The following is a 14074-nucleotide window of genomic DNA, read 5'->3' as shown; positions in this document are numbered from 1 at the left end:
TGAAATTGAGAGGTTTGCGCGGGGCTGTCGGGATATTTTTTTTCGGTGCCAGCAAAAAAGTTAAAATGACAAACATTGGGAAGCTTTGATTACTGCCTATTTGTTTGTTGTGCCATTTATATTACATCATCATTGTCGTGTCAAACACCAGCAATAGTAGCGATGATGCATCCCTTATGACACAGTCTACAAATAAACTTTGGCGAATACAACATTCATTGATGTGCTGTACATCTCTGTATAATGCGTCAGTGAGCATGATCGATGGAGAAGCAGACCGGGAGATAACAGAATAGTGGCGCACAACCATTCTAAAGAACGAAATTTGTTACGCAAGAAAACAGCACCAAGTCATGTGCATCTGTGATACGAATTGGGGTGAGGCGAAGAATGCTGTAGACAACAGATATAAAAGAGCTCGAAAATGAATCCGTTTCTTTTTTCAAAAAAACAATGATAGGCAAGAGACATTGAAACTTTCCAACTTGTCATTGAGTCCTCATCGACATGGTTGCTCACTACAGGATTTTTCCTAATGATTGCCGGGCATATTTTTCATTTTGGCGTTTGGCGGGTCTTTTTGATTGGCGGTAGGAGCTGTCCCTTTTTTTACTTTTACAGCGTTGGAAGTTGAATTTGGCCACAGGAGGTGAAAATGAGCGATCATATGAAATTGGATCAAAATTGGGTCACCCTTAACACATCAGGGAACTAGCCAATCTTTTTTTTCACGCAAAGGGCATAAAAATAATAAACAAATGCAATGTAGTAGTGTGATGTATACAAGAGAAGTGTTTATATGATTGAAACTATTTGATATAGGTAAAAACATTTGATATGGGTAAAAATAAAATATAAACGGAGGGTATGCTATAAGTAAAAAGGTAGTGGCTGTTGTTATGTTGGTGATGATGGTACTTGGTACATATGTGCTAGAAGATTCGTTGGATGATTACTTGTATGCTTTTTAGACTGATTTCTTTGGTTTTTTAATGGGTGATTTCTGAAGTCGCGGGAGTACTAAACGTGTCTTGTTTTGATCCATACTGGCTTGAAAATCGGGTTCATTATCTTCTTCACGTGTAGAATAATCATTGACAACCTTGATAGACGATTGGATGGTCAACTATTATAATCAAACAGAACAGTGCGATGAGCATCAAGTTTATGTTATACATATATAATCAAAGAATGTATATTTACCTTGGATCTAAGAGTTAGTTTTAATATAGGAAGTAGACCAGATGACATTTGTGAAGGAATGGTTGATATTTCGTATTGTGGTGTTGATCGGATTCTGCAGACGTAGCCATTAGCGTTGTCCATTACTAAAACTTTCATGCGAAGATCTATTCCCAAATACAAAAGATATAAAAAAACATTGTCAGCAAAAGGTAAATAATATATCTAAATAACCTGATAACTTACCAAAATGACAAAATCCAACTATTTGTAATGCTCGAGTCACACCCTCGTCGTTGTCACATTTTGACGCTGCATGCAGAAACATGCTTTTCATGATTTTTGGACAATGCAGACTAGTCTCCACGATCTCTTTCTTCCCAACCTCTTCATCGTCTCCTTTCCCACACTCTGCGACTCCATACTCGACTCCATTTTGAAATAACACAAGATCAGGTCTGATAGAAGACACCTTGGCTGCAATGGCGGCCATTCCAGTTACTGCGCGATCTTCGTTATCAATGAAGGTGGCTGATACTGATCCATTGTCCCTACAAATTAATTAATTGACATTGTAAATAAAAAACATGTGCTAGTTGAGGGGATACGACTGATTTAATGAATTTACCTTCTTGTTTCAACCCTTATATCGTCGAAAACCTGATCTAGTATGGTCCATACACGATTGATAAAGTCCATTTCCGAGCCATGATTTTTGACCCACTCTAATACTTTGAACCGGTATAAGTTAAGAAAATGGTCCATCGTTTTTTGTAGCCAATATAGATCGTAATGTTTTCGAGGATTGATGGGACCGATTTCGGCGAGTCTCTCCCACAGCTCATCAATCAGATCTTCTTCATCTTTGATAGTCAGATCTGTTGCTGCTGTTGTTGCTGCTGCTGATGATGTTGATGACGATGATGCTATTGAAGCCAGCTTACGACTCTTGGCATCCTTGATAACTTCCGAAAATACGGAAAACATGTTTTTGCACGCTTCATCGTATTCACAGAACGGCTTATTGCTGGCTAACTTTAATTGTTGAAGCTGAGATGGATTGAACACTGATTTCCAACACTTGTCTTCCGTGTCAAGAATAAATGAATGCACGGGGCTAAATAATTTAGTTTAATTAGCAAGAAGCTCTCAATATCAAGAGTATAGAACGAATCAAAGGGTATGCTTATCTCCTTACTGCTCATGAGTACAATTTGCTCCATATGCATACATTGCATCCTCCACTTTAGTGCCATCGTCTAGAACCCATTTTTTATTATCATCCAACGCCTCAAATGCTCGTTTGTATTCTTCTTTCATATCTGGAGTCAATTCATAAGAATCGGTTTTGGCACTCTGAAAGAAGAGAAGATGAAAAGTTGAATACTTTGAAAAGATAAAGACTATGCCTATTCTACAAACTTACGGATGATCGAGATCGTTTGCCTAATGAAGAAGAAGATGCGGCAGAATTGATGGAAGGAGGAGTGATGCTATTAGGAGCTGGAGAAGAACTGGTGGTAACCGCATTATTATGGCTGGGAGTAGAAGTAAGAGCAGGACGGTCGATTTCGATGTTGTTGGAAGTAGCAGAGTTGTGGTTATCAGAGGTGGAAGCTGTACTTGTGATATTGTTGGTGGTGAAAGGAGTAGCAGCAGCAATTTCATATGTTACATTATAAGTATTAGTATAATAGCAAACATGAGAAAAAAAAAGGCAAAAAAAACTAGACCAAGCATACGCAAAAGCTTACCGCATAATACTTTCCAACTGACTCTGTTTTTGGTCTAAAAAATTCAAAATCACTTAGTATGTTGTAAGATCATATACGGTACATCTGTCTCCGAAAACTACTCACTAAAATCTTCCTTAATCGCGCTGCCTCGTCACGAATGATATTTGGCCAAACTTTGTTAGCTAATTTGCCAGAAGGTGTGTTTTGTTTGATAAAATCGACATGCGTCGCAACAAATTCGGCAACGCTAGGATTCTCATGATCGTTCAAATAAGCACGAACAACTAATAAAAATAAAAGGAAAGAGAAAAGTAGTTTAGTTTTTTATGCGTTGTGTGATGAATATTTCTCTTTTTCTCACCTCTTTTAACTTCTGTAGTTGTTGTCATGGAGACGATCAAAGTATCAATAGAGACAATTTGGGCAGCAACTCACAGGATTTAATTAGTAACTAAGCAACCCAAACTCTTTTTTACACACTCAGACAGCTCTTGTCTTCCCCAAGAAAACAGAAAACCTATCTTGCTCTTTTTGCCCACAGCACAATCAAAAAGGTAAAAGAGTATTACTAAGCTGCAATGTTTTATTTTTTCAACACCTTTTATTTACTAATATAAAGTATAAACGATCTTCTGCATTGGTGGTGTTCCATAAACTTGAAAAAAGGAAAGTGTAAGTATACTCCTCTCTGAAATTTTACACTAAACAACGAGGATGGGTGGGGCGAAATCGTATGATGTTACCTGGAAACAAGCTAGTAACTTAAGACCTGCGTTTATTCAGATATCGAGCAGGTTTTCCTCCTTATCTATTGTTTACAATCATTTTTAAAGGGTTTCTTGATGGGCTCATTGTGGATTGTTCTGCTTTGTTTCCCGCTCTTGTAATCCGAGTAGGCTGTGACGAACCCATTGTAGTTTAATCTACCGCTGCTTTCCTCTCCATGCCTGCGCCCAGCGTTGTTATGTGACGAACCCATTGTATTTTAATCTACCGCTGTTTTCCTCTCCATGGCTGCGCCCAGCGTTGTTGTGTGACGAACTCATTGTAGTTTAATCTACCGCTGCTTTCCTCTCCATAAATTCGCTTTCTTCTATGCCCGTTTTTATTACACAGATTTCGTTGTTTTATTTCATATTTTTATTAACCAGTAATTTATTTTTATTTGTTACATGTCTATATCTTGGAGAAATATTGGCGTTTTGGAATTTGTAACCACTCCAAATGAGCATTTTGACCAAGAAGGATAGAGGAGGAGTTTGTTAAACACATGGTTGGTGTCTATGGTAAGAAAAAAATGTTTAATATATAAAAATGGGCTCAAGTGTGGTTTTTTATTCGTATATATAAATTTATACGTCACTAAATCATACAAATTTCTTCTTTTATTTAGAAAGATAAACTTCCACCTGCCTCGCTTCGCTCGGCTGAAGGAGCCCCTTCGCGCTCCGGGTCATTCAACGGATTGGATGTTTCCTGGGGGTTCCCCCCACACCCCCGTCTAAACCCTAACCAAAGCTCGCTTCGCGAGCCTACTTACTGCTTCGCCTACCTCTAACCCGAAACTCGTTCGCTGCGCTCATTGTTAACACTAAACCCTATTATACAATCTATCATTTTAAAGAGTATTTTTTGAGAAAAACGGGACATCTGCAGTCCAGGAACTATCCACCCAACGGTCAACATTTTTTCCTATTCTTCATGTACCTTTAAACGTCCACCATCGCTTCTTATTCGTAACATTTTAACTTCGTGCTGGAACAGAATGTAACATATTAGATGATATGGCATGCACAGGTCAATTTTATGCCATATTGTGGGAATCCGATCCAGCATGGGGCGTCGCCAATATGGAGAAATAGGCATGCATTTTTGAGGTGTCTGGAGGTAAAGATGAGAGATGGTGTGTTTCGGTAAAGGCATTAAGGTGCGTGAGCGAGTTACTCGTTAGTGACTCAGAAAAAGTAAAAAAAAGGTTGCGTCACGTGAATACTTATCTCTTATGGCATCATGGCAGAGTAAGAAACGTGAAAAGAAATTTTGTGTTGTATGTTATGTAAAAAGGAAATCTATGGCAAAGAGATAGAGAAAAAGGTAAAAATATTGGAAAGGAAAAACGAATTTAAGCAGGAGTAGTAGTAGTAGTAGTAGTAGTAGTTGGTGATGTGATGGTTGTGGCAGCAGCTGTGGCTGATTGGATGGGTTCTGTTGTTGTTGTTTGTGGACTTGGTGGATGTAGTAGTACTTCAGTGTAAACGATATTTTCTATAGATAGATTAGTACTGTTTGCTGATGCTGACATATCGACTGCAATGTATAGAGTATTTGGGTTGGTTGCGTGCGAAAGAGCAACATACAACTGACCATGAGCAAAGACACTTTCTTGAAGAAAGACACCTACATGAGTGAGTGCTTGCCCCTGCGCCTTATGGATAGTCATGGCAAAAGCTGGACGAACGGGAAATTGTCTTCAACAGAGTATGAATGGGAAGTCACCCTCAGTTGTGCACATATTGATCCGCAGGAGATAATGCTCCTCCCCTTCATGGCCTTCGTCGATCCTTTTTACTGCAATACACCAATCCAAAAGTCGCGTTACGAACAGCTTGGTACCGTTGCATATCCTGCATCTGGATTGAGATTGCGAACAACACCACTGGCATGCCAATCTTGAGTTGCAGCAGGTGAGGAGGAACTCCACTGGCTGCCAAACTTTGTAAAAATTCGATGGGATAATTTGCTGCTGCTGCTTCTGGATCATCAGCGTCAATGATTCGATCATTGGAGCTGTATTCACGGGCGTCACCAGGAAAAACAGAGAAGGCAGCGTCATTGATGGCATCGACATTTACGTTTTTTGCAGCCAAAATGGCTGGCTGGCGAATTCGTGCGGTTGTGGATCGGGATTTCGGATAGTAGGGTAAATAGTATCAATCAATGCCATGGTATTGCTTGTGTCAATGCACCATTCCCTCGGAATTTCAAAATTGCTGGCATAAGGCGATCGTCCATCGCCAATTGCCAGAAGGGTATCGGCAAACGTTGCAGCACCTGAATCGTAATTTCGCACGCGCATGTTTTCTGTCAAATGCAACACTTCGACATCAGACCAAAAAGAAGCTGAGCTCACGCATTCTGCAACAATTTCTGATCGGGTTCCTTTTTTCACGACAGGAAGCACTTGACGAAAGTCACCACCAAGAACGACAACTTTTCCACCGAAAGGGACATGCTGTAAACGTGGATCGACGGCACCCATGATATCTTTGAGGGATCTATCGACTGCCTCGAAATTACGTTTGCTGCACATAACAGCCTCATCCCAAATAATGAGAGAAGCTCTCTCGATGAGATGGGCGTGCGGTCCACCAAACGCAAATTGCAGCTGGTTGTTTCATCAGCATTCAAAGGAATTTTGAAGCGACTGTGAGCAGTTCGGCCTCCCGGAAGCAAAATTGCAGCAATGCCAGATGAGGCGACTGGTAATGCAATCTGGTCTTGAGAGCGCACGTGACTCAAAAGGGTCTTGAAAAGCTGCGACTTGCCAGTACCTCCAGGGCCGATTACAAAGAAAACTCGTGATCGGTAGTCGTTGTTAGGCGTGTCTATGGCAGCAGAGATGGTATCGAAGGCGTGGCGTTGACCTTCGTTCAAAGTAGGGACCAAAGATTGTAGCAATCGACGCTGCTCTTCTGTGCTGTACTCACGGAGTTCGACTATTTCCAGCGCTTCTAAGGGTGGCAGACGATCCAACTCGGTGACAAAGGTTTGTGGCATAGAAGGAAATTCCGCGAGATGGTGGCCTGTTACTTGCAGTCGTAGTTCAATATCGCCAAGGGTGCGCTGATATATCTGTTCATACTGATCGGGCAGAAGTTCGTCCTCGTTAGCTAAAGAATGCGTTCTGCGAAACTCGGAAAAAGTAATCGTCAGCCATTCTCTCGCGGTGAGTATTCCATAAGGAAAGTGGATCGGCAGGAGAAAAACTTGTAAGGATGTATACGAAGAGTGAACGGATCGCAGCTGCTGATGGAGCTGTAGCAGATGCTTCTGCTAGACAGCTATCCCATTCCCGATCGGATTCTAGAAGACCGCGAGCGAGAGCAGCTTCTTGGAAAGTAGCATGTACAGTGCCATTATATGTCCGCAGCTGCTCAAAGCTGCTTGGTCCAGGGACACAGAGAAGGAGGAGACGAAGAGCGTAAAGAGGCATATTTGTCAAAGGAGCAGCAAATATGCGAGATACGACGTTTTGCACAGGAGGGTTGGTGCGAGGTCTCCATCGATGGCGGCGGGTGTCCCACGTATAGTGGCAAGGTATCTGTGTGTATAAGTATTGACTTGCAGTGGGATCATAATCTTCTAGGAAACGTGGGTCGTTGAGACGGAAGAAGGCAAGAAGTTTTGTCCCCGATGCAGCGGCGTTGCATGCAGCCTCGAGCTCCTGTGGTGTCATATCGCCTCGAAATGTCACTAACTGCTCATCCGGCAAATGCAAATCCAATCGAGAAACAGTGGGATGGTGCATATGCACTCTGTACTCGAAGGTTCTCCAAACTGCCTCGCATGGTCCAATATAACGTGCATTTTGGTATTGCACAACCTCATCAATGACCTCAGTTCCATCAGCTGCAGCAGCTGATGTACGGACAGTCTCTAACTGTGCTCTATCCGATCCTTTCGTGATGTACTTGCATAGATACTTGATGGCGCGAGCAGAGGTACATATTTCCACGTTAATATGAGCGTCGTACTTGTGGCTGAGGTATGGATTATATGGCACAACATGGCGGTTATCAGCACGAAATCGACTGCGGGCAAAGATATGGTGACGATTGTTTCTTCTTCTCCGATACAATGGATACCCATCACGATTCATGCGAGTCTCTTCATTCCACGGCTTGGGATACCCTTGGGAGCAACGACCATCCTTCATACATACTGCACCTCTGTTCTCCTCTCCACACGGACCGTGTATCATGCACGAAGTTACAGTACAATAGAGTGGAGGCTGGGTCACGGGATCCGGCAACTCAGCAGAAACAAATCTGTCATACTCCGTTGTATTTCGTGGGTGGTCTTGCTCGTTCAAAATGACCAAAATGTGTACATGGGGAAGTCCTCGTTTCTGAAATTCGACGGTAGCCATGTAGCCCTCTACTCTTCCAAAGCAAGATGAGCTTTTGATGTGCTGCAGCAACTCGTCAAGTTTCATGTGGAAAACACGGGAGCAAATGTCAGGACGATCGTATGCTTTTTGTCCAGGAGAAAGTTTAGCTGTAAATTCAGGCCAATTAGGGTTGCATGTAAAGGTAATGAATAACGTCGGATTTCCTCGTTGTCGAATAATTGCTAATCCGTCTTGCAGCATTTGTTTCATATAACGTGGGCCGCCAGTGAAAGAGGATGGTAATATGATTGAACGGCCAACCTGACGTGGATCGACACCGTCGTCCAGACCGCTGTACAGCTCAGAACGCAAGTCATCCTGGTGAGTCGTGATGAAAAGCAACCGAGAACTTTCAATGCGTGCATAATTATCGACGACAAATTGTTGGAGTAAGCGACCAAAGTGGTGGTGGAATGTCTGTTCTTCGCCATCACGTATCATCAGCATATATGCACAGAAATCCAGCAAAGTAACAGAAGCTGTGCCATTATCTGTCGCCATGGATCTTAAGCCAAGATACCATCCGTCGTCACCGAAAGGAAACATAAGGACGTAGTGGAGGGGCATGTAGGATGGATGGAGGGAACTGATTTGGCGAAGACCCTCAGTACGATCATGGATGACTATATCGTGTGGTGCTGCTACACCGTCAACCATGGTTCCTACAACCATTGCTGCAATCTGGATACGTTTGCTGATCGTAACGTCGTCCCAACTCGCGTGCACCACGTATAACGACACTAACAGTACCAATTGGCCGATCTCTATGTTGCTCAGCAGCAGACATCAAAGTACAGGCGAAAGGATTATTCTCCTCTATAACAGTCTGGAGCATCTGAACTGTCTCTTGGTTCAAGCCAGTGAAGAGAGATTCTCTTCTTGCCAGTTGCTCCTGTGTATCCGCAAAGTAAATTTGGGAAAAGTTGGCTTGAGCTTGTTCTCCTGCTCGTAACGATCCCAGACAATGGTACATCGTGCCGTTGATGCGAAATGTTGGGACGCCATTGGTGTTATTTGCCAAAACAGGATCAAAGTTTGCACGAATAGACGCAAACGCAAACATATTGTTGTACGCTCTGATATTTGTATGGAAGTCCACACTCACATCATCTGATGGATCGTGGTTGGTCAAGAGCGCAAGAAGCGGAGCAGGAGGAGCACGTGGAGTGGGAAGGCGGATCCGTCCATGGGAGCAGCATAGGCCAAAGCGAGGATTGGACACCGAGAATAACTTCACTCGTTCATCGATCCACATTCGAGCATGGCAAAAGGAGCATGTGGTATCCATGCGTGGTAGAATATGACGACGGAAAGAGTCTCCAGGAGCATAGCTGATGTTTGAACCAAAAATATTTTCTGGAACAAAGGGAACAATGCAGGCTACCTGATACTGAGCACCGTGTTCGGATGCAAAGTTGTTACGGTTGAAAGGACAGTCGCGATGAGTTGAACGCAGATGACCCGGTGCTCCACAGGTCGAACAAAGTCGCAAGGTATCATCAGGAACTGTAGCAGTGAGTGCAGCGGCAGTTTCGACATCATCATTGCCTTCAGCTACTTAATTGTATTCTCATCAGATTCATGATCCGAATTTTTTCTTTGCAAAAAAGAATCGTAAAGAACTGCATACCTTGTCTAGTGAGCAAGGTATCGGCCTCATTATCAACCACTACTGGGTTTTCTATAATAATTTGGAAGGATTCATTTCTCTCAGTCGCTGCAGCCTGGCCTGGAGTGGGCGTGTTCTGGATAATGATATTAGGGACACCCTGTTTATAAGACGAAGTAAATAATTGCTCTCATACTTTCAACGACTTTCATGATTTCATAACGTACAGATTCAGATTCAATTCTACGACGAACATTGCGTTCATTCAACGGACATCCATGGAAACTAACACGTTGGTGATCGGTCGCGCCACAACGGCATGTAGGAACATTGTCTTGTGATGGCTTTAACACGAAGTGAGATTATTAAGTGCTTCTCAATGACAGACAACTCATAGATCGTTCTTCACAAATCTCGGGCAATGTTCACAGCAGCTATTGCTTTCGACTGGAAAAAGACTCTTTAGCTCATTTTTTTTCTCGAAACGGTATCTGTTGAGGATCCATTGGTATTGAACACTTATTCGAATCAGTTGCTTCTAAAAAAAAGACAGGGCAAAATTTTAAAAACAAAGTAGGCTTGCCCCTAGGGATCTTTATAGTGAGATGAAAACGGATCATTATCGAGACCCACATAGTTCCTGCCTATGCTTAAGAATGACGTCTGCTACTTTCCTTTCTGGTACTCTATGACAACCGATAGTTTGCGGTTTAACTATCATGCTTGGATTGGTGATTTTGCATGTCGAGTGACCTTCTCGCTGATATCGTCCCTTTCTGTTTTAGGACAAATTATTATGTCGATAACTGTTGCTTAAAAGTCCATTACATACTAACAAAGTGCGTGATGGTACATATATATGACAACAATTAGTCTCATTTACACTGTTACTCATGTCCTCAAACCATTAAACGGTCAGCTAATGGGGAAAGCATCTCGTAAATTCCAGCTTTTACGGACGTGGTTGTCGTACAGCAAGACTCCATTTGTAACCAGCTGATACTAAACACCGGGTATTTCAAACACGTTAAAGACACTCTTCTACACTTGAGTGCTCAAAGTGTACGTAGTATCTTTTTATAGACAAAAGTGATTTCTGGTCTGATATCTGAATAAAGCACAACGGGAAGAAATAGCTACAAGTCGTAGTAGTCTGACCACTTGTAACGCCTGGTTCATCGGAGAGAATGGATGGGTAATAGTCAACAGCAACCGACGGACGCACCATTGCAACTTCTGGAACAGTGTCAGCCAGTGGAGTATATTAATATGCATTTACAAAAGCTCAAAATCGTTAGTATAAGATTGTCATCTGATCTTATTAATTCTTTTTGCAACCGACATTAAAGATTGCCGTCTGCGTGGTATTGAAATGTTATCATGAACTTGCATCTCTAAGTCATAGTGCCCTCTCTTTTCTGTAATACCGCAGTGGCATGAAAAGTGCCGGCGTACAAACACTACCGTATCAGAGAGATTCCTGCTACACAGTGAGCATCTCACCATTGTTTGTTCAGAAACGAGCTAGCGATAGCTACTTGTGTTCCACAGATCATCACTGCATATGCATGCAGCTTGAGCTTCTGATCAACGAAGAAAGGCGGATGTAGTATTATCCAAAATTTATACAATAGGGTAATGTTCGGTGGTTGGTGGTTCATAAAACATGTAGTAAATTTTATAAGACAGTAGTACCAAGAGAAGGATTCTATGTAGGGTTTGAGAGTAACACTAGTAAGCAGTATAAGATGAAGGTAGTAAAAAAGGATATGATTGTATAAAAGGAATGTATTAAAACTAAAAGAAGGGGTGATTCGGCTCCATCTACCACTCCCGCTCCTTTGGGTATCCATTACATCTATAGATCTCCGTGTAGGGTGCTCTATAGCGGTGGTTGAGCCATTCACGTTCTTCATGGTCATCGTATAGTTTTTCTGCTTGTCCACGATAGAAGAGGATGATGTAGACGATGGAATCATCCATGAACGAGGCCTCTTTTTGACGTATTCCATGCTATGTCGCTCAGATTGTGGATCGGGATAACGATGCATGGATTTGGTCGTCAACTCCGACGAAGACATGACGGGTTGTGCATAGTAGACACGAGATGGTGGAGCAGTAGGATGGATAAAAGAGGGTGCCCGCCTCCGACAGCGACAGGCATAGGAGGAACAGCGGGGGAGACAATCGGAGGCGGTGCCGCACCAGTAGCAACGGCAGCACTGGAAGATGGAGGGATGTACGCGGACGGATAGTTATGGTGTGGCGGAGGGCAAGATGGGTGCTGCTGCTGCTGATGAGGGTGATGAAGGTGATGATGGAGGTGGTTGTGATGGTGCTGCTGGTGGTGGTGGTGGTGGTGGTGATGGTTGTTGTGATGATGATCCAGCGGCGGTATTCTCCGATCGAGTATGGATGACGCTGATGGTGACCGTGCGCGGCTTTGTGGGGAAGGGTGGTGTTGTTGTTGTTGTTGTTGTTGTTGCTGCTGTGGGTGACACTGCTGCTCATTCATGCTGATCCTACGCAGCGACCGTTGCAGATCCGCTAAGCTCATGTTTTCGTCTTCGTCATCATCAAATTTTGTAACATGCCAGAAAAGAGCCGGGCTGCTACTACGCTTTGAATGGTCAATATGCTGCTGTAGAGCATGCGCACTCTCGGCTTTGGCAAGTGTCTGGAGCGGTGAGATTCCGTGTATTTGGTCGTCGGCGATAGTAGAGGCACGATGGCTTATTGATTTCCTTGGTGTCTGCATTGATGTCGATGTTGCTGCTGCTGCTGTTGCTGCTGGTTGGTTCTCTTCTTCGACCACTCGGATGTTTCGTCCACGAATCGACGAGTGATACCTGACAGATCTGTCGACTACGGCTTGGTCACCGTCCCCATCCAAAACAGTTCTAGCGTTTTGAAAAAAGTCAATGTCAGGTGCTACACTTTTGTCAGCAAGGGACAAATCAAAATGAGACTTTTCTGCGTTTTTTCTTTCTTTGCTACCTTGCGCTCCTCCAGTGTTTGCTGCTGCGGTAACGGTGTTGTTATTATTGGAAATCCAGTTTTTGACTTCATCTGACCGCTTCTTCTTCAGGGAGGTGCTTGGTCGGTCTGCCAAGGGTAGCTCCTGCGGCAGGATGGCGGCTGACGATGCATCGGCTGGTGCAATGCTATTGGATTTTGTCGTGGCTGCATCGTTGCCACGTTTGGTTGCACTAGCAACCGATCGTATCGATCGTTTGGATGACTTGCGTCGTGGAATGGCCGCTTTTCGTGCGGCGGTGGATTTCTCACGCAAGCTTATGCTTGTGAGTCCGCTGATTGAGCTCATGTTTTCGTCGTCAGGAATGGGTTCGATCGGCGGCGGTGATGTATCGTATGCTGCTAGCTCAGCGAGGGACTCCCGCCATTGGTCAATCCATTGCACCTTTTCCACGGACAGCATGGGCGCTTTGTATCTGCTGTCGTACGGTGATGGCCTGGGTGTTGCCTGCTGTGGAGGAGGTGGAGAGACAAGGTTCCGCGTCGTCATAGAACTGCTTGCGTCTACTACGGGTCGATGCATTGCCTCGGGTGGATAGTCAAAGATTTGTTTACTACTGGGACGATACGAGGAGGTGGTAGGCTGCTGCTGCTGCTGCTGTTGCTGTTGCTGTTGCTGTTGCTGAACGGAAACTGTTTGCATTTTTATCTGCTGTTGCTGGTTTGCAATTTGATTCCGTATGGTTTGTGCAAATTTCCACATTTTCGTGAGAACAAAGAGCCAGCGTTCCAGATCTTTGTGTTTCTGGGCCTTCATGACATAGCACTGACCATCGAAGGTGCGCACGCAGAAGCATTTTGATTTCGGGCTTGTGGACGTAGAAAAGGGGGATCTTTTTTTGTGTTGCTGCTTCAGTACGGAAATAGCGGAAATGTTGGATATGTCGACTGTCCATTTGGGTAACTGGTAGTAGCTGGCCATGACGACGGTTTGTTGCTGTTGTTGGATCTGCTGCTGTTGTTGTTGCTGCTGATGATGTTGATGACGATGATGCTATTGAAGCCAGCTTACGACTCTTGGCATCCTTGATAACTTTTGAAAATACGGAAAACATGTTTTTGCACGCTTCATCGTATTCACAGGACGGCTTATTGCTGGCTAACTTTAATTGTTGAAGCTGAGATGGATTGAACACTGATTTCCAACACTTGTCTTCCGTGTCAAGAATAAATGAATGCACGGGGCTAAATAATTTTAGTTTAATTAGCAAGAAGCTCTCAATATCAAGAGTATAGAACGAATCAGGGTATGCTTATATCCTTACTGCTCATGAGTACAATTGCTCCATATGCATACATTGCATCCTCCACTTTAGTGCCATCGTCTAGAACCCATTTTTT

General features: G+C 43.5%; 3 protein-coding genes across 3 annotated transcripts; 1 reads left to right on the top strand and 2 right to left on the bottom strand.

Moving 5' to 3' along the window:
- Positions 1 to 700: 700 nt before the first annotated feature.
- Positions 701 to 1878, bottom strand: BDB00DRAFT_301182 (uncharacterized protein). The gene is made up of 4 exons (XM_053116841.1): positions 1811 to 1878; positions 1429 to 1719; positions 1204 to 1349; positions 701 to 1126 (listed from the first exon to the last, which is right to left on the bottom strand). The coding sequence occupies exons 2-4, from the start codon at positions 1673 to 1675 to the stop codon at positions 968 to 970; spliced, it is 552 nt and encodes a 183-aa protein (XP_052980936.1). The 5' UTR covers positions 1676 to 1719; positions 1811 to 1878; the 3' UTR covers positions 701 to 967.
- Positions 1879 to 2272: 394 nt separating this feature from the next.
- BDB00DRAFT_300989 (uncharacterized protein) lies at positions 2273 to 3732 on the bottom strand. The gene is made up of 6 exons (XM_053116840.1): positions 3662 to 3732; positions 3280 to 3573; positions 3042 to 3202; positions 2937 to 2970; positions 2609 to 2799; positions 2273 to 2538 (listed from the first exon to the last, which is right to left on the bottom strand). Exons 2-6 carry the CDS (start codon positions 3305 to 3307, stop codon positions 2377 to 2379), a joined length of 576 nt encoding a protein of 191 aa, XP_052980935.1. The 5' UTR covers positions 3308 to 3573; positions 3662 to 3732; the 3' UTR covers positions 2273 to 2376.
- An 8442-nt stretch (positions 3733 to 12174) lies between these two features.
- Positions 12175 to 13715, top strand: BDB00DRAFT_817775 (uncharacterized protein). Its single transcript, XM_053123096.1, has 3 exons — positions 12175 to 12628; positions 12695 to 13338; positions 13387 to 13715. Exons 1-2 carry the CDS (start codon positions 12619 to 12621, stop codon positions 13270 to 13272), a joined length of 588 nt encoding a protein of 195 aa, XP_052980934.1. The 5' UTR covers positions 12175 to 12618; the 3' UTR covers positions 13273 to 13338; positions 13387 to 13715.
- The last annotated feature ends 359 nt before the right edge of the window (positions 13716 to 14074 follow it).

Source organism: Zychaea mexicana, assembly GCF_025766255.1.
Source record: "Zychaea mexicana strain RSA 1403 chromosome Unknown BDB00scaffold_26, whole genome shotgun sequence".
NCBI lineage: Eukaryota > Fungi > Mucoromycota > Mucoromycetes > Mucorales > Lichtheimiaceae > Zychaea > Zychaea mexicana.
Note: the sequence above shows the minus strand (reverse complement) of the source record. Positions and strands in the feature narration are given on the sequence as shown.